This window comes from Paramisgurnus dabryanus, chromosome 23 (genome assembly GCF_030506205.2).
Source record: "Paramisgurnus dabryanus chromosome 23, PD_genome_1.1, whole genome shotgun sequence".
Taxonomy (NCBI): Eukaryota; Metazoa; Chordata; class Actinopteri; order Cypriniformes; family Cobitidae; genus Paramisgurnus; species Paramisgurnus dabryanus.
The window spans coordinates 13,168,604-13,191,830 of NC_133359.1; the positions used below are offsets into that span (position 1 = coordinate 13,168,604).

The 23,227-nt window shown below is 37.7% G+C and overlaps 2 protein-coding genes and 1 long non-coding RNA gene across 5 annotated transcripts in view; 2 read left to right on the forward strand and 1 right to left on the reverse strand.

The window, feature by feature from the left end:
* ccnd2a (cyclin D2, a) overlaps positions 1 to 15,348 on the forward strand; it is a 169,339-nt gene extending 153,991 nt beyond the window's left edge. For both annotated transcript variants that reach the window (XM_065275614.2, XM_065275613.2), the window contains 3 exons: positions 2,477 to 2,636; positions 7,736 to 7,884; positions 11,513 to 15,348. In XM_065275614.2, coding sequence (XP_065131686.1) covers positions 2,477 to 2,636; positions 7,736 to 7,884; positions 11,513 to 11,689 — 486 coding nt within the window. In that variant the 3' untranslated portion in view covers positions 11,690 to 15,348. The remainder of the gene's footprint in view (positions 1 to 2,476; positions 2,637 to 7,735; positions 7,885 to 11,512) is intronic.
* A 193-nt stretch (positions 15,349 to 15,541) lies between these two features.
* tigara (TP53 induced glycolysis regulatory phosphatase a) lies at positions 15,542 to 20,737 on the forward strand. Of its 2 annotated transcripts, none has more exons than XM_073813317.1 (6): positions 15,542 to 15,797; positions 16,627 to 16,664; positions 16,763 to 16,929; positions 17,648 to 17,725; positions 17,918 to 18,028; positions 19,662 to 20,737. In XM_073813317.1, exons 1-6 carry the CDS (start codon positions 15,766 to 15,768, stop codon positions 20,040 to 20,042), a joined length of 807 nt encoding a protein of 268 aa, XP_073669418.1. In that variant the 5' UTR covers positions 15,542 to 15,765; the 3' UTR covers positions 20,043 to 20,737. The 2 variants fall into 2 exon arrangements, with proteins under 2 accessions (XP_073669418.1, XP_065147814.1); XM_065291742.1 differs by having other exon boundaries at positions 16,808 to 16,929.
* A 291-nt stretch (positions 20,738 to 21,028) lies between these two features.
* LOC135781325 (uncharacterized) lies at positions 21,029 to 22,611 on the reverse strand. The gene is made up of 3 exons (XR_010545137.2): positions 22,388 to 22,611; positions 22,222 to 22,307; positions 21,029 to 21,959 (listed from the first exon to the last, which is right to left on the reverse strand). It is a non-coding gene; the product is annotated as an uncharacterized lncRNA (long non-coding RNA).
* Positions 22,612 to 23,227: the final 616 nt, after the last annotated feature.

Sequence of the window (23,227 nt, forward strand, 5' to 3'; positions counted from 1 at the left end):
TTTTGAGAAACCCTTACTGGTGATCTGAAGTAACTGTTTAATGACAAGGGACCGGCAACTTGAGATAACATTTTTAACAATCTTGTAATCTATATAGTTTGGCACAAACTCCAGAACAAACAGAATATGGATCATTTAAAAATGAAAACCCATATGCATGGGCCCAAAATATAATGCTTAAATTATAAATCTGTTTTTATTGCATTGTTTTTAGATTTCACAAGGTACGTTGAGGCATATCAAGATTTGACAATGCATGACAGACCGGTGTCAAGTTTTATAGCTTTAATGACAGTACTTGCTCATTAGTCACTTTCTGACGGAAATGGGTGGTAGCACAGGCCAACGATGAAAATTAGTAAAGCCCTCCGCAAATTGCTACTGTAGGCAACCTCCTGTTTTTTTCACAGCTTGGCCTAGCGTTAGTTTTTTGTTGCTGGGGCTGCTGCTGGTCTGCAAAGTATAACAGATGCAGGAAACCGGAGATCAGCTGTCACAGTCACATCTTCATTTTTGTCCTCGCAAGAAGTTCTTGTAAATGCAACCACAGTGACAGCCTGGAGGTACAACAGGAGGGCTCAAAAGGAGGAAGTGGGTTCCTGCATCAGTGCTGTGTTGCAAGAGTGTCACTGTGAGCTTTAAGGCTGGTCTCAATTCACTGGTGAAAAAACACTGGACTTTTAAGTTGTCCTTATGACCCCAAAAAGGGTGTTTGTGGTGATTTAAAATGTTTGTACTAAAGATGGTACAATGGACAATACTGGTACAGAATTATGTACAGAGTTGCAACTTCCTTAGTTGAGTCATACTATGTATTTATTATGGTCCATATTTTGCAATTCTTCAATTTTTCCACTGATACAGGTTACATTCCATCATTCCCCTTTTGGTGTAACAAATACTGGTACATAAAGAACCATTTCTCAAGCAATTGAGATTCTAGCATGCCAATACAGTTCATGCTCATATCAGGCACCTCCCCTGAAAGGAACATGTAGCTGTTTGTGCTTTTTGGGTGAGTCACTTGCCAGTGAAATCCAGCAAAGAGAGGAAGTGGAGAAATCATGCATCAGCGGTTGGCTGCCATTGTGTTCTTGCTCACTTAGGAAGCTGTTGCAGAGGTATGAAGTTTGGCATGATCCTTGCTCAGTGGTTTAGAGCGGTTATAAAGGCGTACAAGTCATAGGCCGGTAATGGCAACCATATTGGGCCATCTTATGACTGAAGTACATGTGGTTCGCTTATGGAGAAAACCACCTCCGATCTGAGTGAGCATTCAGTCACAAGGACTGTCCCCGCGAATGCAATTTTTCCCCAGTTAGTCACTTAATCGCTCCACTTCAAACAGGAAGGGGGAGTGGTTATGTCAAGGTTTCTCTCTTCACTGAAGCGAGTGACAGTGAACAATCTTAAAAATTTTATATTAGTCACTTTGACCTGAGTCAAAGTACAGTCATGTCATATTATGCATCAAGAATTCTTTAAAAGACCACATGGTAACACCAGCAGTGTTAGCATTTAAACGCGGCTAAAAACGGCAGGCAGATGCCAACTGTGGGCGCTTGCCAGCGCTTCTTCAGCTAAGTGCTTTGGTTGCTATGATACTTTTATTTTGTTTAACAGTCGTTGTACGATTTGCTGGTTGGTTGTTGTGGTATTTGTCTCGCTCGTGATTGGACGGCTAAGTGAAAAGTGACATTGACAACCTGAGCGTTCACCCAAAGTTAAAAAAAATGTCAACGCTGGGTGCTCAGTGCTGAAAAAACGTCACTTAGCGCAGATAAATCCCACCAGCTGCTGGCGTTTTTTAATGCGTGGGGCTTCCATTGAAAACAATTTAAAACATACGCTGGCCGCAGCGTGTCACATGCCACTTCATTGGTAAATTTACCACAGTTGCAAATCTTTTTACAATCTGTTCTACCACCCACAGATACGAATGCTTGAGAAATTAATGTATATAGGAATGTAAAAGATTATTAGCAAATGACATTGAACATTTAACCTCTTGTGCTTGTATTAGACATGCTAAAGGGGAAAGTATCTGATTCTGAATAGTTTCTTTGAAGTAACTGGTGCTTGAGCATTCACGGTGACTCATTTTTCAACTCATGAAATGCATCTGCATTCAGCTTTGTAGCTTTCAGGATCACAGCTTGTATAGGCAAGGCCAAACTAAGTCCTGTTTTTTTAGACTAGTTGAGAAATGGCTCAGAAAAAAACACAGCAAAAGCATTTTGTGATAAACGATTAAGGTTGAATATGTTTTCTCTCTGACAGTGATCAGTTTATGAGATCTTGTTTCTGAAAGGTCAAAACAGAATATTATCCAAGCCCAAGACATCTTCTGAGAATCCAGTAGGGAGGATTAAGAAAAACATTTAGAGGGAAAATCACTTCTGTCACTTTTGGTGTCACAATGTACTCTTTACCCCAGGTGCTAGTTTTTGATCCAAAAACTGATGTATCTTTACAGGAATGGGAGCTGGTTGTCTTGGGAAAATTGAAGTGGAACCTGGCTGCTGTCACTCCAAATGACTTCATTGAGCATATTATGAGAAAACTTCCGCTACCCGAGGATAAGTTGGACCTGATCCGTAAACATGTGCAAACTTTCATTGCCCTATGTGCAACAGGTATGGTATACAATACATAAATGGCTTGCTAACTTTATTTTTGTCTTATGAAGCCCGGAGTATAGTCCGTCTACGCGAACTTACATGCACATCGAACGCACAGTCTTGCGAAGTATAGTTTATTTGACGCATGATAATGACGTCGTGTCCACGTCAAAACAGGCCCAGGAAGTAAACTGTTGCCTACAATCCGTGTGTTTGTTGTAGTCTAAGAAAAGAGATTTACTAATACACACTTACACACCAAAGGAAATTTAAAAACTTGAATCGGATCATAGTTGCTCTTTAAAAAAATCTGGCGGTGCGCATACAGTACGTGCATACTCGTGATGACGGAAATTACGTCAAATGCACGGTACGTGGATAGACCGTACTTCGGCCTTAAGTATAAGTGATAAAATGTGCACTGCCAGGTCACATTGGTGCTGATACAGTGCATCATCACTTCTCATAAAACCTGAAATTAAAGCTGACTGCTGTGGGTTGGTATGCACTGTAACTTTATTCAGGTTGTCGTTGTGAGCAAATGATCAAATGCCATCTCATTACATACATTTGAAACAATTTGGACTAAAACAGTGGTGTGTAATGGAGAGAATTTCGTTGAAAGCCTTATGTACTGGTATGTTTGGTAGGCATATCAGTGACTTAATGCAGTGACACTTCAAAGTGTGGTTGTACAGTTGAGGACATTCCAGAGTTCTGGTGAGCCAATGGCTATTCTGTCTTTGCTCTTAGAGGTGGACCACCTTTAGGAGATCAAACATTGAGATGAGAGCAGGGTGAGAAAACGTGAGCGTATTGTTCCAGCTGTGCCAAACAGTGAAGCATGTCATGTTTTCATATCTTATCCCCTCTTCTCACGCCTCCCAGATGCTCCAGGGCATGACTACTTTCCCATAATCAAGAGCCTTTGTGGGGCTGGTTCTCCCAGCCAAGCCTGCACCCTACAACACCATAGGCGGTAATGGGATCCAGTGAAACACCCTTATCCCCCTCAGGCTTCTTTCTTTCTCCCTGGGGTTGCTTTGCTCCCCAGGAACCCCGGGAGGGACTTTGGGAAAGTAGAATATATGTATGATTGGGAGAAGGAATATTAGAAGCTGGCAGGTCTTTAAATTGTGTAATGTTGATATGGATCTTCTGTTGGACTGTGCCAAATTTATAGCGAATTGACATTAGATATGGACAGAATAAAAAAAACTGGTGGAGGCACTCTTTTCAATCTACAGTACCCCTTTTTAGCTTCTTAGTTTTGCTAAGAAGAAGTTTAGCAATATCATTTGGTTTGAGAAATGGCAGAAAAATTGCAGATGGTAATATAACACACCCGTTCTGTAATCTCTGCAATGAGATTTTGTGTTGAGCAATACACAAACTAGTTTCTTGTTTAACAGCAGGTATGGGTTATCCAACAGATTTTAATTGCCAAGCAGATGTCTCGACTGCTCGTCACTTTTCCCTGTCGCTCTTCATTCTTTGCTGAGAATTCAGCGTATCCTTTTTTTTCTGAGACTTCTCTTCTTGTATCTGAATGATAAAAGAAGAGAAGAGGGTGGAAAAAAGACTTCAGATTTTTAATGGTTCCTCGCTTTTGATAAAACAGTTCCGTTCAGAACACTTTGTGAGATTTGGTCAGGCAGAGTAGACCGGTTTAGTATTAATTAATAACATCGAGGTGCCTTTTCAGAGATATGCAAATGCCTGGAAGGCTTAGCTAGAGACTGCAAAAATAGACACAAAAGCAGCGACCCCCATTTCATATGCAGAGGCATGTAAGGGTCAGTACAGAAGGAGCACCCCAATAAAACGTTTCTTTGGAGGGAGAAAGTCTGTAGCAGTTCTGCGCAGGAACAAGCTCATTAAAAGTGATTATACCCTATTATTTTTGTTAAACACCCCTCACCCACTTTCCCTCGCAGGTCTCTGTAGATATGAGATGAACAGACATTTTACAAATTAGCACAAAGCATTTCCAACAAAGTTAAGTTGCCTTTTAATTACACACCATAGATATAACCAGTATTCATGGCTTGAATATTCCAAGCAAACTGTGAGTCAGTTTGCATGCCTTAAATAATTTCCTTTATTTATGAAGCAGAAACAATGCAGTGTAGCATTCTTTAAAGAATTTTCCTTTTTTTGTGTGTGTGTGTCATATGAGTTGGATTTTCCCATCCACAGAACCACAACAAACCATCTTATATCCTAAATTGGCAATTATTTACAGTACTCTTGGCCAAAATGTCTATTATAACTTCATGATATGGAGAGCGAACGTCACTGAACATCACCCACTTTTAAACCATCCTAAGATAAGCAATGCATTGAAAAATAATATAGATCAACAATCAACAATATATGATTTCCAATGGGGCATATCCCACACCAGCAACATGTTTTGTTGGGTAGACTGTCTTGCTTTATTCTGCTGTTTACTTATTAGAAAAATGCTTTTGGAAAATAACTGAGTGGGAGTTCATCAGGCCTGAAAGTTAATTTTTCCAATTCATTTCTCATTTAAGATGTTCTGTTTCCTCCCACACCGGCCTGACTGCTGTTTCTCAAGGCTCGGCACTGGAGCAAGACTGAAACAAGTTGTTACAGGATTTTAACAGTCAAAAAGGATTCCTGTTTTCACCTAATTTGTGTTACAATTTTGACAGGGACAACCAAGACATCTTTTGATGATGAGATTACATAAATTATCGGTTTGTGACAGATTTACAAATTTTTTAAAAATGTCAGTAGAAAGTTACTGTAATCTAAACGTATCAGGTAATCTGATACGTGAAAGTAATACTGTTTAGACGTGACATGCCGACAAGTTGTTCTGGCATTCAATTGCTGCGTACATATAGCATTTTGTCGATTTAACATATAGTACACGGAAATATTTATTTTGCTTAATGTTAAGTGTATCTTAGCATAAACAAACCCAAACCAGAGCCTTTAGCATGCAATTCGTCTTGCTGTTCCACAAGAGTTTACTTTCTGTTTTCAGGATCCTTCCCCATACATGTTTTAAGTGACTTGTTCCATTTGACTGTGGGCTGTGGTGGTGTGTGATATACTGTGATGCCAAATTCAAAATGTTTATGTTTGACCTTTATCAATCACCCAAATATGGCTGCTCAAATCGGGACTTTCTGTAAACTCAACAGCTAATAGCTGTCGCGTCTGTATGGAAGCCTGGCAGTTGATTTATGGCCTCTCAAATCATCGCTCTCTTTGGCTTTTTCTCAACTTTCCGGACGCTTAATTAATTTACAAGTTAAATGCGTATACAGCGCATTGCACCCACCAAGGAGCTGGCTGTGTTGGCACAGGTCTGGGGATGCAGTGTGGCGAGGGCAGGAGAATGGTCCATTGAAGGGGGTGAGAGGCTGGTGTACCAGGCCAGCCAGCCGCCGCTTACTAGGAGCCTTCCATCACAGGCGTCCCCACTCAGCTACATACACTGTTTATCCTCTGCATGAATATCAATTAAGGCGGGCAGAATACAGCCATTCTTCCTTTTCCACTTTCACAAACCAGAGTGTCCAGCTCTGCCACTAGCACGCGTGTACTCTTGTTTCCTCAACAAACCTGTCTTGTCTAGAGTGTGAAAAATCAGATTGCAACCCACTTAGCACGCACAAGCTGTGTGTGGGCACCTATTCTCAACTGTATGTTTTTGTCCCCCTTTTGCTAAACACTCAAAAGAGTCGGAATGCAGTTTGTTTTGTCCTTGTTCCGCTTGGCCAGAAGATAAATTTTGCTCTAGCTTGGAACTACAAAGAGAAGAGTGTATAATAAGTTCATTTGTTTGTCAACACTGAGCCGCAAAATGAGAAAACGGCTGGCTTTGAATGTTAAAAAGCCAATGAAGGCATGGCGCGTCAGTTATCAAAAGACCCATGTCTTTGATTTTTCCGAAAAAGAAAAGGGAAGAAAAATCACCCTCGGAGCCATCACACGCGGTTTGCTTTGCAACTGAATATGGCAATATGGTAATGCACAGACTGCCGGGGAGTGTGGGACCGTGAGCCCAGAGGTGGCCCTGCATCAGAGGAATGGCATGGGGGGAATGAGGTGGGTAGGAGGCTCTTTTCTTCTGCCAAAACCTTACGAAGGTCTGGACACAGACTAAAGAATGATGCCTAGAGGAGCGGTGCCCCCTTCAGCCCCCTCTTCTGTCTTAAACCCGACAGTACCCTCCCCCAACACCCATCTTTTGTGCAGACTGTCGGTCTGAATTGGGATCCACGGAGAGGGTTTGATGTTGAAGATCTCTCAATTGGATGAGATGAGGTGATGATTTTGGACAACAAGGCCACACTCTCTTGCTCACTAGACCCATGTTCGCCACTGGCTGTACTCTATTAATATGCTAAATGATAGCGGCGACACTGACACAAATCCATGTCTGTCATTACAAGCTTTCAACCTCAGGGCTATGTGTCTGAAGAAAAAAAGTGTTGAAAAACAAAAAAGGAAGAAAGACTGAAATCAATGAGACTGTGGGGGTAGACAGCCGCCCCAAGCAATTCAATTCTTCCTGCCTGTTTATTCTCTTTTTATTCTTTCCCTCTCTCAGTCAGTCGTCCTTTTGGGCTTTAGGCCCGTTTGCAAGCTGTCTTATTTGCATTATGAATGACAGTGAGAAAGCTAACAAGGTTATTGGTCTTTGAGATGCACGCCTGTGACCACACGTGGAAAAGGACCTACAGCAGTGAGCACTGGCAGGGGGACTGTGGCTCTTTATTCCACCCTTTCCGAAGGCTTTAGGGCTTTTTTCAGGGAGCACACGATTTACTTAGGAGCTGGAAGAAAGGGGCTGATATGCAAAGGGTGACTAGAAGAGAGGGATGGGGGTTGGGGGTGCTTTTCAGATTCTTTTCAAGCCAAGTGAACCCTCATTATGCTGGGCTGCAGTCATTAGCAAACGACCGTGCACAGATCTAATGGATAGAGGCTTTATTTATTACCATTTCAGATTTTTGTTGTTTTTACTGCATACGTTCACATAATCTAACTATTATTTCTGTAGGATAGCCGATGCATTGTGCCTCTTTAGTTATGTACAGATTCTAATGCATGGTTTGCTCTTCCTTTAGATTTCAACTTTGCCATGTCCCCTCCATCCATGATTGCAACAGGCAGCGTGGCGGCAGCTATCTGTGGCCTGCAGCTCAACAGCACTAACCGTTCGCTGTGGGGAGACAACCTTACAGAGCTGCTCGCCAAGATTACTAACACAGAAGTTGTGAGTATTGCTACTGTGGTCAATTAAAATTTTACTACTGCAATTGTTATTATGATACAAGGGATTTTCCTGGAGGCAAATGTGCTAAAGTTAAATTCCCAAGAGTATATTTGTATATTTTTATATCTGTATATAGCTTGTAGAGTCATCATACTGTATGCATATAGGGGTGTTCTTTAATTTCAAACGTATATCTTATATGCCTTTGAGAGGAGACTGCATTTTCCTTATTTACTCAACGGGCTTGGGTCCAGCTCCAATTCAATTTCACATTCAGCCGCTGAATTACTGGAAGTGAAAAGGGATTGACCCTGGCTGGGAGACTGTAAGGACAGAATCCACAGGGCTAGGGGAATGTGTCAGGGATACTATGGCTTTATGCAAATGACTTTATGCAAGTCCATACTCGGGGAAAATAGTATAAGCAAAAAGGACCAACAATTTGGAATTGAGGGAACAACACCGGAACAATGTAATGCCTGCCCTGACCTAAAGAGGTCAACCCTTTCTGAGATACCCTAGAGTGCACTGTTGCTGGTAGGGTGCCTGCTGTCCCAACATGCGGTGTGTGAAGTTGTGCACCATAGCAGAAGAAAAACAAATAGTTCTTCAGAGCAGTAAAGGTATTCAGTGTCTAAGGAGTGTGAGGTCCAAGGCAGAAGGAATGAACTGCCTGCTCCATGAACAACTTTTCACATTGCTAAATGCCAACAAGCCATACCTTTGAAAACATGCAGGTAGGGTGAATGCACACAACCCTGAGTGGACTGAATTAAGCCTAAAGAGAAAGCAGCTTCTGTAAGTGGATACTGACAGGGATGCGAATCTACTGCAATAGTTTCTGTGTTGTGAAGTCACAGAATTTGCATAAGTAATTAGACTAATTGGGAAACGAATTAAATCTTATAGTAGTTTGCAATTTGTATATTAGAAAAATAATAAATTCCAATAAGTGATCCTTTAGATCGATTAACTATTCAATAAGACTTATGATCGAGCTATGTTTCTGAGCAATGAATAATCAGATATATATCTAGGGCAGGACAAAAGTAGAAATGGAGACCTAATTTAAAACTCCTTAAATAAGCAAGATATTTGTGTACAGAATGCATTTTTCCTTGTAAGTATGAGGACCTTTCAGACTGAGGCAGAGGTTGGGAGGTGAGCGGTCAGACGGAGTATGAATGAAAGTCAATCTAATGCCAAATTCTGCCAGACTACCCAATGGGAACCCTCCTGACATTTTGCATAAAATAAGGTACACAGCAGTAAGGTACACAGTTGCAGGCCAAAACAGGATGTCTTAAAGTTGAAGTTTCCGCAAATACTCGATGGTATCTCTACGAAAGAAGCAATAAGAAATTCTGCCATGGACTTTTTACAGTTGTTTTACACTTTGTTACTGTAACTAATAGATTCAAAAGCATTTTGCAATCCTCCAGGGCCCCGGAGTTTACGTATGAATGGTTTTGAATGAGAAACGTTTGCATTGAGAAAGGAATTTGCTGTGTTATGGTATGAATTAGCCTGCTAGCGTGGCTACATTATATGGCTTTACACAAACTAAAGCTCTGTAGTTTGGGAAACTGATCAGGAATGAAGTCATTGATGTGCTTGTACTGCTAATGCACAGTGAAAACTCCATGAGATAATGGAATTTCTAAAAGTAGGTGAAATGTTAGTAACTTCGGGTCTGGCATGTTGAGAATGTTTCTTTGCCTAAAGTCATAATGCTAAAGACACTGCTATTTGCAACTAATTTTATTCAGCGAAGAACTACACTTTTTTCAAAGCTTTTTTGGTGCACAGGATCATGTGTTAGGCCCCCGGCCTCTTGCATTAGGCCTCTGGGACATCTTAATCCCTTTTATTTCTCAATGCTGTGGCCTTGCCCTGAACTCAATAAAAAGCAGACATCTTTTCCGTGGCTTCTTAAGTGGCTTCTATGTGGTGTCTCAGTTTTGCTTTTTCTCTTCGAGATGGCACAGACTTAATGGTATCCCAATAACTGTTATTGGTTCTTTAGTAGAGCTGTTTTCTTTGTGGTTGTAGTCTATTATCATTAACTTGTCTGAATTCAACAAATTCAGCCATGTTTTGGTGGGTTGAAGGGTGTTTTTCCATTGGACTAGGCAGGGACCACACAGTTTATCATGTATCGTACCCAGTGCCACCCTCCTCTCGAATTGTTGAAAGCCTCTACTAGAGCAAGTCCTGGTTTTACCAGTAGTCACAGATTGAAGCTATTAAGAGGTTCCTGAATTAAGCCTTTGGGGCTTGGTGTAAGTTTGATTCTGCAGCTATAAAGAGCAGTGCAGAGGGAAATGTCTTTTAAGAAGTCAGCCCTAGCATTTTTGTGGTAAGACACAGGCATGTTTAATGCTTTAGTTAATTTTCTTGAATGAATTTATTTTTTCATGACTAATAATGGCACATTGTGGTGGGAAGCCAGGGACCTCAAGTGAGTTTACAAAGATGGCAGTGGTCCACGGCAAAACCGAAAAAAAAAATCAACGCCCACCTAGTGGCACCAGTCTTTTTTTCCCGAACAAAGTCATAGACATCTCTGTCCAAAATATCTTTTCCTATCACTCACACCTATAAAACACCTAAGATGTTTTTAGTGTGATACATCTACATCTACAGCCATGTACAGCCATGGCCCATCAGCTTTTAATTAGCAGTAAATGTCAAAGGAATGCATCCTCCTCACAAGCAACACATTCTCCATAGACCCTCCGCATGCATGGGCTGTGCACAGCAAAACTTCCCACAGACGCCTGGTGTGCCTCAGACATACCCACTAAACAGGAAGAGCTTTGATCAATGCACATCCATTTAGTTTCACTAGAGGGCATCAACTCTCATTTTGTTGACAGAGCAGCCTAGTGTTTAAGCCATTTAAATATGTCATCTGCTCTTTGGAGACACCAACTGGCTAGAAAAGTAGTTACCATACCTATAAACATTTATATGTCTTGTATAGTAAAACAGGAATCTATAGAACAGGAAGACGACTCCGGTATAGGTTTAAGTGAAGAGATCCCCTCAGGTTATATAACATGCTGTTGTGAAAATAAGAGGGTAAAAACACTAAAGGAAAACCACCTTGGTTTATCCACACAACATGGATTTAATTAACATAGGTAACTGTGGTAAAGCTTTAGTTTTCACAATTCACACACTGTAAAAAGAAATTGCAACATTTTTGTCAAATCAACACCAATAATTTGAACTTCAACAAAGTTGAACAATTTCAACTTGAGTTTATAAGTTATGTCAACCTTTTTAAGCCAAAACTTACAATTGTAGGTTGAATTGACTTGCAAAACCAAGTTGTTTTAACTTCGTGCTGCATTTTAATTTTTACAGTGCAGGCTTCACAATTCATGTCTATTGTTGTATGTGCATCTTTGTTTATACTTGTTTTAAGTAGAGTCCGGTTCATTTAATTTAGTTTATTACTCGATTCTGGATTGGTATTTGTAGATATATAATTTACTATAAATTTCGTTAAATCTAAAAAAAAAAAATGTGTCCATGCACAAATTTATTTTTTTGTATAAGCACAGACATATCCTAGTTATTTAGCACGTTGTTTAATGCTGCGTATCTGATTCTGTTGCAGGATTTGCTAAAGGAATGCCAGGAGCAGATTGAAAGAGTGCTGATGAATAACCTGAGGGAAGGCCGCAAGCAACAACAGAAACAACAACAGCAAGAACAGGGCGGTCCACACAGCAAAGCACTTGATGACCAGGACCAGTCCAGCACCCCCACCGATGTACGAGACATCAATTTGTGAGCTCGCTGCAGGAACGCTGCTGTCAGTCTTCGAGAAAAAAAAAACGACAAAAAACAAAAACGACAAAAAACAAACAACCCCAACAAAAAGTGCTTGCTAGTCTTTGTAGAGTTTATGTTCATTTTCATGTAAAAATGCTCCCGTATTTTACAAAAAACAAGAAAAAAAATCAAAGCTATTTTTAGATACGAAAATAGATATTTTTAAAACGATTTGATACTGATGCAAAAAGCTCTACGGTGCCTCAGACTCTTAGAAGGGAAGCGTGTAGTATTTTGCAAACTCTTTTGATTGTGTAAACATAATAATATGATATTTAATGCAAACGTGATAGTGTAAAGGGCTTTTCAAAACAGAGTCTACTGTATCAGACTGGCATGAAAGGGTACAAAAGGTGGGGCTATGTTTTTTTACTGTTTTGTTTTGGATTTTTTTTTTTTGGTTCATGTCGAAATGCCTGAACAAAGAGGTCCCACGAGGTTGTTAAACAGACCCAGTCATTCACTTGGCTGTGTAAAGTGCATTAGGACCAGAGAGAGGGATTAAACCAGAGCAATGAGACAGAAGCCTTACGCTAAGAATGCAAGGCTCTTTTGCTAATACAGAAGATGGCTTGAGAATAGACTATTATTAATATTAATATTATTATTATTATTCCTATTAAACAAGCAACTTATTGTCTCAATGCTAAAGTTACAGACACTTCAAATAAGCTTTTGTCAAGCTGCTTGTGTGCATGCATTTATGTGTGGTGTATGTTGGCTCATGTACAGAGGTGTAGTATTGGGCACCCTTACGTGAGTCATATGATTTGGGCTTTGTTTATCATCTATCTGCAAGTGTTTGGTGATAGAGAATGGCTCAGTGGCGGACACACATGTAAAGGACTGGGCAGGGGATAGACAATGCTTTTGCCTGCTTTGATGGCCTCCTGTATCGGTGCCTTATGTTAAATGCTTTTATTTGCTGGCCTGGAAACTGCTTGAGGGCTGAGCCCAACCCAGTGAACACAACAAGAGGAGGCAAGAAAGGGAGTGGCCAGAGACGTCTACGCGCCCTCGTATCTTCTGAAACAAGAAGAGTTGTTTTAAAAGTTGTGGATAGTTTAGTGGCAGCCTTCCACTAAATATTACATTTGTATTGTATACAGACCATCTGTTAAGTATTTTGTTGTGTGTGTGTGTGCGTGCGTGTGTTGAAGGAGCCTTAGGCTGATTTGTGTTTGCGAAAAGGTTGCTCCCTGTCAGGGACCAAGGGATGAGCGTATGTGAATTCTACAAGCAGTACAGGAATGTTCAGGCAGGATTGATAGAGAACGATGATGACGCTTGGTTTGTCGGATGTGTGAAGCATGCTGCTGAAATGAGGATGCTGATATAAAGGAGAAGAAGCAGGAATGGAGGCCAAAGGAGAACAACAGCTATGGTTTCCGGAAATCACCTGATATTTAAGATCTTTAATCTATTTGTCTGTTTATTTGTTTGTCTTTTAGTTTAATGTCTCATGTTTGAATTGCAAACCAGTTTTATTGATACTGCCAGCAACTGGGGAAGATCCCAAAAGCAGAGTACCTTGAAAGCATATTTGCCATGTTATGGTTATGGTAAAGGAGTTATTTTCTTTTTATTTCTCTTTTTTTTTCTTTTGGGGCTGGTTTCCCATGTTAAGATCGTGGCATGTTCTGTTCATTATAGCGTTAAACATTGACAGCCAACAGCAACGTATATGAAAAGACCAAAAATAAAGACGACAAAAGGATAGTAGACGTTCAGATCAAAATGGAAGTAAAATGTTTGTTGATTTGCACGCTTCAAGGTCAGTTTTCTTGAATTAAGACATGTGCAACTGTTTTATATAGTGCCTTGAGTCTGACTTTCAGACTGATTTCAAACGGTCAGACCGTTTGCAAATAAGATCCACTACCCAGTCATCCAAAATACGCTGCTTCCAAAGGTTGAACTGGTATTGGGTTTGATAACTTCCACAAGTCAACACACACAGTGGCTAAAAACAGGGTGCGTCAGCAGCACAAAACGGATTTCAAATGCTGAATTTCCATAGCTTACCTTTTAAAGGGGCAGTCAAGCTTAGGTTTGTGTCCGTGTATGTATGTGCGTGTGTTCGTGTGCATGTCTTTCTGTGGGTAAAGGAGACTACTGTGTGAAGTGTACTTTGTAGGTGTGCTCATCACAAACCTCCTTTCTCCAGAAATAGTCTCCAGAAATAGTTCTTAGTGACACTTGAGTTTCACAAAAAGTCACATTTCCTTCATCCTCACGCCTAAACCCCGTCTATCTCATTGTATTAAGTGAGTATTTTCCCAAGAAATGATTTACAGTACTGTTATTAGATTGTATGTGTAAGGGGTATGATACTGTATTCCAAAGTGGTGAGAGATGATAAGGGTGTGAAGACATCAATCAAGTGTCAATATTGTTATTGAGTTGTTATTGTTTTTTTCCGCTGCTAAAAAGCTATGATTTTTGTTTCATCTTATACACAAAAAAATAACATTACATAGTTGTGATGTCACATCAGTGTGCTGCTATTTTATAAACAATTGTATTATAATTATTTTACTGCTTACAGAATACTTTGAGAATACAGAAGTAGAGGGTAAAAGAAGAACATGAAATGAGTATTCGACTGGAAATGCTCTTTGTACAGTGTCCTCTTATTAAGGCATGATTCTTTACCTTTAAATCCTTTTTTCCTCTTCTTTCTGTGTCACATTCTGTAAGTGTGGTATATCCATACCTCAGGTTTACTGGACATGAAAGACTTTCCCATTACCTCACACACTTCTCAACAGTTTTTCGGGAACCTGGAAAGGACAGCACACAGAAGTCGTACTGTAATATTTCTGCTGTGTGTCTGATGTAGTGAATCTGGTGAAATTTGATTTCAAATGTTGATGTTGATTGCAAGCACAAAAGGTTCCCACATGGACTTCAATAATAGTGGATGGAGGTGGTAGGGATTATAAGACCTTTGTGCACTGTGTTTTTTACTGGTTGAAACCTGCAACGTTTAAAAAATGTCTTGGGTATCACCCTGTATCGATGGATGTAAACTTGTTAATACTGACCAAACTGCAGTGTCAAAAAGCCTCCTTCCTCCACTATAACCATATCGTGTACCTCAGTTATGTCTGTTGCACAACTCTGTTCAATAAATACCTGCTTTAAAGAGTGTGGTGCTATGTTGGTTCTATGTTATTCTTCCCTATTATTGATATGTAAAAGAGAGGTTGGAATGAAAACAACAACGTTTTAAATAATTGTTTACACACTTGGAAGATGCTTTTATCCACGGTGACTTACTTTTACAGTAATGTACATTACCTAAGAATCAATGGTGATGCTAGCACCACGCTCTACTGTTTGAGTAAAAGTATCACGCAAAATATGACAGAGAAGGTAAACGCTTTTCTGTTCAATAGTTTTACCTTCCAGAATTCTCTGATAAACACCTGAGACTTGTGGGGAAGAATAAAGAGGTAACTACGTTGAATTAGGGAGTGATGCTATACTGTAAGAGGGCTTGAAAATTCTGGATTTTCTTTTGTTAAACTCAATAAATGTATTATTGAGAGTATGATGGAAGTTAATGGAGGGGACATGCTGTATGCTAAGGTCAATAAACTTACCATGAAAGAACATCTTCGCCTCATGTTCTCCTTATTTTAGCCATTCAGCAGCATCATAAACGTCGTCAAAATGGTAAATAAAATAACATAACGTGTTTAACAAAATGCTATTTTGCATTTAAACACCTAACACTTGCACCAAAACACAAAATAAACAATTAAATTAACGCTGGTGTTGCTTGAAACCGTTTACTGACAGACCGTCACCACGAGCCACTGGCGCCCCCTACGTCAGCTTGCGTAAAAACTTCCGGCTAATCAAATAAGGAGATAAGCGCTGTCATTGCTGCAGTCGCCTCAAATTATCAAATATTTGGTGGTTTTATTAAGAAGCACGAGGGGCTTGACTGTTTGTGATTGATTAATGGGTAAATGGATGAGTAGTTCATAACCTCACCACGCTGTTAACGTCTTTATATCTGCAATAATGCTCACTTTCGCTTTAACGCTAGTCCGACAGTAAGTTGCCCTTTTATTTTTCGGCTGACTGGCATGAATTATTTTTTTCAATTACAACTCTGCACTGTCAACAACCATTAACAAGTCTTTGTATTATTGATAAATAAAGATAAACTCACATTTGTATAATAGTTTATAAAGTACACTTTGGCAAGTAGTTTTATTAATTACACGTAAACAGTTACACTTAACTTACATTGTACATACGATTTTGTAGAGCAGTCTTAATGTACTAGTTGTGAGAATTTTGTTTATACGTGTTGACTATCAGATTAGCCAGTGTGGATCTCTTCTAACTAAAGGTCAGTGCTTATTTTAATATAGATTAATATAGAAGTTACCCTTTCCAAATGAGAAAATAAACTGTATTAAAATAACTTTTGAACCTTACCAGTATTAATCATACTACTACCTTTATTGTTAATCATTTATGTAAAGCACTTACCTTTGGCGTTGTTTATATATAAATAAACTTGCCTTGCAGTTTATCGATTCACTATACAGAATACTAGTAGGCTATACAAGGGGTTATTGTTTAAATTCTAGAATACAGCCTACTATACTACAATATACTGTTATGCAGTTACTGTAGTTAATACTAAAGTGTGCTACCGTATAAAAGATCATCACACAAACACAAAATTAAACCCCAAATTTGCTTTGTTGTCTCTTTTAAATAGACGTAAACAATAGCCAACGGCTGTGGAGTGATTTGTTTGTTTGTTTGTTTGTTAGGTTGGTTGGTTGGTTTAACAAATTGAATCTGTGTGTGGGTTAGTATAACAGTACGTCTTCCTATTGATCAATCTTAATGTTTTTGGTTTACTAGTGGTGAGACCCAGTGCAACAAAGATGGGCTTTTACAAGGTAAAGTGTAATGTATATGTGTTTTATTTGTTTATTTTCGTTAATTAATTACGTTGATAACAAATAACTAAGCTGTTTGATTGGCTACATTTATTTAGATTTAATTGTCCCAAAAACATGTTATTGGGATGCTTTGGCTTTAGGTCAGAAGATAGACGCTCCTCTTTCTGAAATTGGGATACGGCAGTCTGAAGCTGCTGGCCTGTATCTTAGAGATGTTAACTTTACCAATGTGTTTGTGAGTGACATGAAGCGTGCTAAACAGGTAAGTAATGTCAGCTGGTCACAGGTAGGGGGCGATATTGCTTCACGAATTTTAATTTTAATTTTTCATATCATGCGTAAAAACGAGTGGAAATTACGCACTAGAAAGCTTGAGTATTCTTTGTTTATTAAGTTTATTTGGTTAGTAAGTATTAATAATGAAAAAGATGCATGAGTTATGAATAAGATTACAATTTTATGCAGTGAAATTAGAATGCAGTGAAAAAAATCTCCGTTTGTACATCTTTGAATTAAGTTTTCCTAAAATTATTGTTGGATCTACGTAAGTGAATTATGTACACCAGTTCAATATGATTGAATCAAGTTTTCTTAAAATTAAATTAATTTCAATTAAGGTTAATTTCATTTTAAGAAAACCTAATTTAATTATGTGCAACCGATGTCCAGAAGTTTTTTTTTCAGTGTGTTAAATTTTCATTTTTACTTTTCACAATTATTTCTATGTTCCATTATGCTGCTATCACAACAGATATTATTATAAAGTGTCTTACTATCAGGGGAATGCTAATATGCCTGCAAAGTATTTCATTACAATTGCTGTTATGTGTTAGTGGTCAACTTTTGTTATAACAACATGTGCTATTAGGTTCTAGTTTTTATTAAAGTAATTTGCATGCATGCTTTTGTGTTCACAATGTATTTGCTGACACATTAATCTTCTCTTTAAGATGAATAATCATAACTTTATCAAATTACAGACTGCAGAGATTATTGTGAAGAATAACAGAACCAGCCATGATATTGAATTAGTAACTGATTCATCACTTAAAGAGAGAGTAAGTACGTGAATATCACATGGGTAAAGCCTCTCCAAACCTCCAATTCAGATTGTTGTCCTTGTTAATATTGATTCTTTTCACAATCATATGGCAAAAGCTAATCTTAGTATAAATACGTTAGAGATTGCATATTTGCTGGCCAAGTTGGCACGATACTGGAAAATAAAGCACAATCTGTATTTTATTCAGTGTTTTGGTATAGCTGAGGGAGGTCAAGTCAAGGAAATGAAAAACATGGCTAAAACAGCAGGATGGTCTTTACCGGAGTTCACTCCTCCTGAAGGAGAGACTATTGAACAGGTAAAATATTCATGTACTCTGTGTGTGTTTACCAAAATATGAATAACATTCAGCTTCTACTTAATAATACACTCTAAAATGCTGCAATATAAGCATTTTCTCGGTTAATTTAATCCAAACTGACAATAACCCAAAAAAGTCCTGTTCTTATTTAAATCTTGTTTTCATATTATGGAAAATCAACAATACTGTATATAGACCAATTCATGACCTGAGTTGTGTATACGGTGTGATCATTTTATCTGTATGCTTAACTTAAAGGAAAACACCACCGTTTTACCACCGTTACCTCAACTTAGATGAATTAATACATACCCATCTTTTTTCAATGGGTGCACTTTTAATCTTTGTACGGCGCTTCTTGAATGTGTTAGCATTTAGCCTAGCCCCATTCATTCCTATGGCTCCAAACAAAAGTTTTATTTTGTGCCTCCATACTTACTCGTGTAACTACTCATGTAACAGTCTTTAAATAGGGAAAACATGGAAGTGTTTGGTGGCTTCTAAATTCATCCCTGTTTGGAGCCATAGGAATGAATGGGGCTAGGCTAAATGCTAACACCTTCACGACGTGCTGTAAAAAAGATTAAAAGTGAACGCATTGAAAAAAGATAGGTAAGTCTTAATTTGTCTAAGTTAAAGGAATATTCCATTTTCTTAAAAGAAAAATCCAGATAATTTACTCACCACCATGTCATCCAAAATGTTGATGTCTTTCTTTGTTCAGTCGAGAAGAAATTATGTTTTTTGAGGAAAACATTGAAGAATTTTTCTCATTTTAATGGACTTTAATAGACACCAACAATTAACACTTAACTCAACACGTAACAGTTTTTTTCAATGGAGTTTCAAAGGACTATAAACGATCCCAAACGAGGCATAAGGGTCTTATCTAGCAAAACGATTGTCATTTTTGACAATAAAAATAACAAAATACACTTTTAAAGCACAACTTCTTGTTTAGATCCGGTCGTGATGCGCCAACGTGACCCCACGCAATACGTCATGACGTCAGAGGTCACAAAGGACGAACGCGAAACTCCGCCCCAGTGTTTACAAGTGTTGAGAAAGAGGACCGTTCCTACGTTGTTGTATGTCAACTGATACTAATTAATGTCTTTGTGTCAGTTTATTGTTTACAATGGTCCACAAATGTGCGTTTTATATATGTAACACGTGACCTCCCTACGTCACTACGCATTTACGTTAGGTCGCGCTGGACCGGATCTAGACGAGAAGTTGTGGTTTAAAAGTGTATATTTGTTATTTTTCTTGTCAAAAATGACAATCGTTTTGCTAGATAAGACCCTTATGACTCGTTTGGGATCGTTTAGAGTCCTTTGAAACTCGTTGAAAAAAACTGTTGCGTGTTGAGTTAAGTGTTAATTGTTGGTGTCTATTAAAGTCCATTAAAATGAGAAAAATCCTGCAATGTTTTCTTCAAAAAACATAATTTCTTCTCGACTGAACAAAGAAAGACATCAACATTTTGGATGACATGGTGGTGAGTAAATTATCTGGATTTTTCTTTTAAGAAAATGGAATATTCCTTTAAGAACATAGTAAAATATTGAAAAATGGCGGTGTTTTACTTTAAGAATACATGTGTACAGAAAGCCTATGTTATTTCCAGGTGAAGGCACGTATTAAGGATTTTCTTAAGGCTTTGTTCCAGCGAATAGCTAATGACCACCGAGACAAAAATCAAGTTTCTGAAGCACCTGTTCTTAAAACTGAAGAGGTTCTTCCAGGACTCCCCGATGATGGAGTTTTAAATGTGCCTGTCCATGCTTTGGTGGTTGGACATGGGGCTTATATGAGCATAGTAATGCTGTATTTCTTTGGGGACCTAAAGTGCCCTATGCCCCGTGGTTCAGACCCAGCTCAAAGGTTTTCCATCTGTCCAAACACAGGAATGTGTCGATTTATTATAACTTTGAACTGTAGTTATGCAGATCTTACACTTTCAAACATACAATGTGTGTTCATCAACAGAAGAGAGCACATAAAGTAACAACAGAAGTGCGTATACAAGATAGCAGAATGTTTACATGTATTGTGTAAATATATGGCACTTTATTTTTATTCAGTAATGTCTCTGGATGCCAAAATATTAACATTTATGTTCATAGGCATTGTGAAGAGGTGACCATTACAATTAGTTGAAGTAAGTCTACAAACTATAATAAATGTGTTATTAGTATTGAGACACTGATAGTAGTAAGAGTGTCCTGACATGTACTGAACTTGCTGTTGGCAGGGTGAAAAGAGCACAGAACAGTCAATAATACAGACAGCCAAATTCAGTTGTAATGGAACTTAGTGTTTTTATGAATAAAGGTTCAATTGCATTAATTGTTTAAGTTAAACAACTAATGGGTGGAGGATCTGGAGGGAAGTATTTAGTATCTGGACCATTTCAAATGATATAATCACTTAAAACAAACACCAAGCATGTTGTCCAACTGGAATCAGTCCAAATCAAATAACAAAATCAGTTTAAACATATTATGTCAATCTATCTTTATTTCACCATAGTACTCAACGTTTTCATCATCATGAAATGAGCAGAAACATATTGTGTTCATATTGTAATGTAAGAAAAGAAGCATTTATCACCCTGTTTTGAAATACATTATGTACTGGTGATTACACTTTTATGAATTACTGTTTTTTTTTTCAGAGTAATGTAATAAAATGTAAAAATATTTCAAGGGTAAATATTATTTGATGCATTGGCCTGTGCTCAGAGTTGAGCGAATACATTTGATAAATTGATATTTTTTAGATTATATTAAATTACAACATCAATATAAAATATAATAAATAGAAATGCATGAATATTTGTTCTTAATAAATAATTCAGTAGAGGTGGCCAGCCATCTCATATGACTTTGCATCTGATATTCAGCTTTTTATAACTAAATGAAACTGCATACACTGTAATAAAGTGAAAAGTTGGATCAACTTAAAGATTTACAAAATTGATAACACTTGAAAATGTTTTCCACATTTATTGTTCACTTAAAGTTTTTTCACTTAAACATATACAGTTTTTTGTATGTGTGTTACCAATTTAAGTAAGTTGATCCAACTTTTTCAGTGTACATTAAACATCTAATATGCAAAAGCATTGTTAAAATGATGTCAAATCAACATATATATATATTTGTGTTACTTTAACTTAACAAATTAAGTTAAACAATTTCAACTTTTTTTATAAGTTATGTCAACATATCACAAGTCAAAACTTAAAATAATAGCTTGAATTGACTTGCAAAACCAAGTTGTTTTAACTTCATGCTGCATTTGTTCTTGTGTTTGATGATTTTATGCATCATCTATGGGAAAAAAAGATTAGCACAGTTTTGATAAAAATAAGTCATTGCCACAGCTTGCAATGGCCCCCCGTTTAAATTTTAACTGATGTCAAGGTGAAAGTAACATGCAGTAACCTATTCTATTTTAACCATACAGAGATGATAAATAAAAGCAGCCTGCATACTTTGTATTAATAAACTAAAATAAAAAATAAAAATGCTCCAGCTGTGTGAAAAGCTCAGGCCTTTGACACTTTATATATGAATTTTTGCAACATTCCAATAATATGTCCGTTAATGGCATGCGTATGTCACAGATTCTCCACATGAACAGATTTGGTTCAGAAGAGTTCAGATGGTGCAACTTGCTTTTTTCTCTTCCCCTGTTGCAAATTTGGACTGACTGGACTCTTGGAGAGCAATACATGTAAAGGGTCATCACAAGATGTGATGGTCTCTTTAGAAACATTACTGCTGCGCTCACGCTCTTGATTTTGTCTTCGATAATTAGACTTTCTTGACTTTGGATTCTCAGAGCCCAAAGGATCAGATGGGTCAACATGCTGACTTCTTCTGTACCTCGGATATAAGTTCGGTTTATGGGTGTTTGTCTGTAGAGTAGGGGATCATTTTAGTGCTTTCAGTTTGATCAATATTCAGTAAGCTTTTATCTTCTAGCCCATACAGAAATTGAATACACTGCCATGTATTAAAGTGTAAATCCTATAGGTTTACAAACCATTGTAGCAAATCTTTAACTTTTTTAAAAATAAAAACATAAATTATAGTTATTGCTTTTATTTAATAATAACAGTAAATAACTAGAATTAAATATTTATAAGATTAGTATATTTTAAAGCATTTCATACTTACTGAAATGTAAGGCTGTTTGTTTGAATCCAAGCACATAATAAGATTACTTATAATAAAGCAGTCTTTATTTTTCCTCAAATAAATGTCTGTAAATTAGAAAAAAAATGTCAGCAATAAATCAAAAAACACATACAGTGCATACCGAAAGCTTAGATCACAAACTTACCTTGTGAATCTTGATAAGTGGCTTTTCTCTTTCCATTACTAAATTTTACGATCAAGCGATTGATCTTTGTCTCTGTTCGATCTTGGTTGTCTGTTTGCACTGCATTTTTTGGGGATTGCATTGGGTTGCACATTACTAGTATGCATAAGCCTAGAACAGCCATACAGAAAATGTAGACTGTGTGCATGATCAGACTGGATCAGACTACAGGACACAGTGAGGCATTTCAGTGCTAGTCTATATATGTGTGGGAAAATCAGTTCAAAAGTCATGTTTGCTTACCTTACAGTTCATCATCTTTAACTGGAAACTGAATATTAAGCAGATTATTATCAAACAATTCTAGGAAAAAATCAAATGTTTGTTCATTGATTTATTTAGGCATAAACAGACAAGATAATATTAAATATAAACCTATGTGTGAAGATCAAATTGAATGCATTACTGAGATAGACCACTTGAGGAGGCTCTAACCTAACTATTATACCTTCTAAATCTCTACCTATTTGTTTATTAATTAAATAAAAACAAAGAGACTAAAAAACAACCTTTTATTTTCATTTCAGTAATACATTTGGCTGCTGTGCACAGCACATATACGTATAAAAATAAAAGGAAACATTTTCTTAATATATTAGAATTCTAACTTTTCACTTTTTTCAGAGAACAAATGATTGGCAAAAAGTTTGTCGTCTCCAACAAATCGTACAATCATTTTAACAAATTGGAACTAAGGCAGAAGGTGAGGTATATGTTAGAAAATAGGAGGGAAATTTGGAGGGGGCGTCCGCCCCTCTGTGCAGGAATACAAAACTGAGAAAGAACACAAATGCATACAAA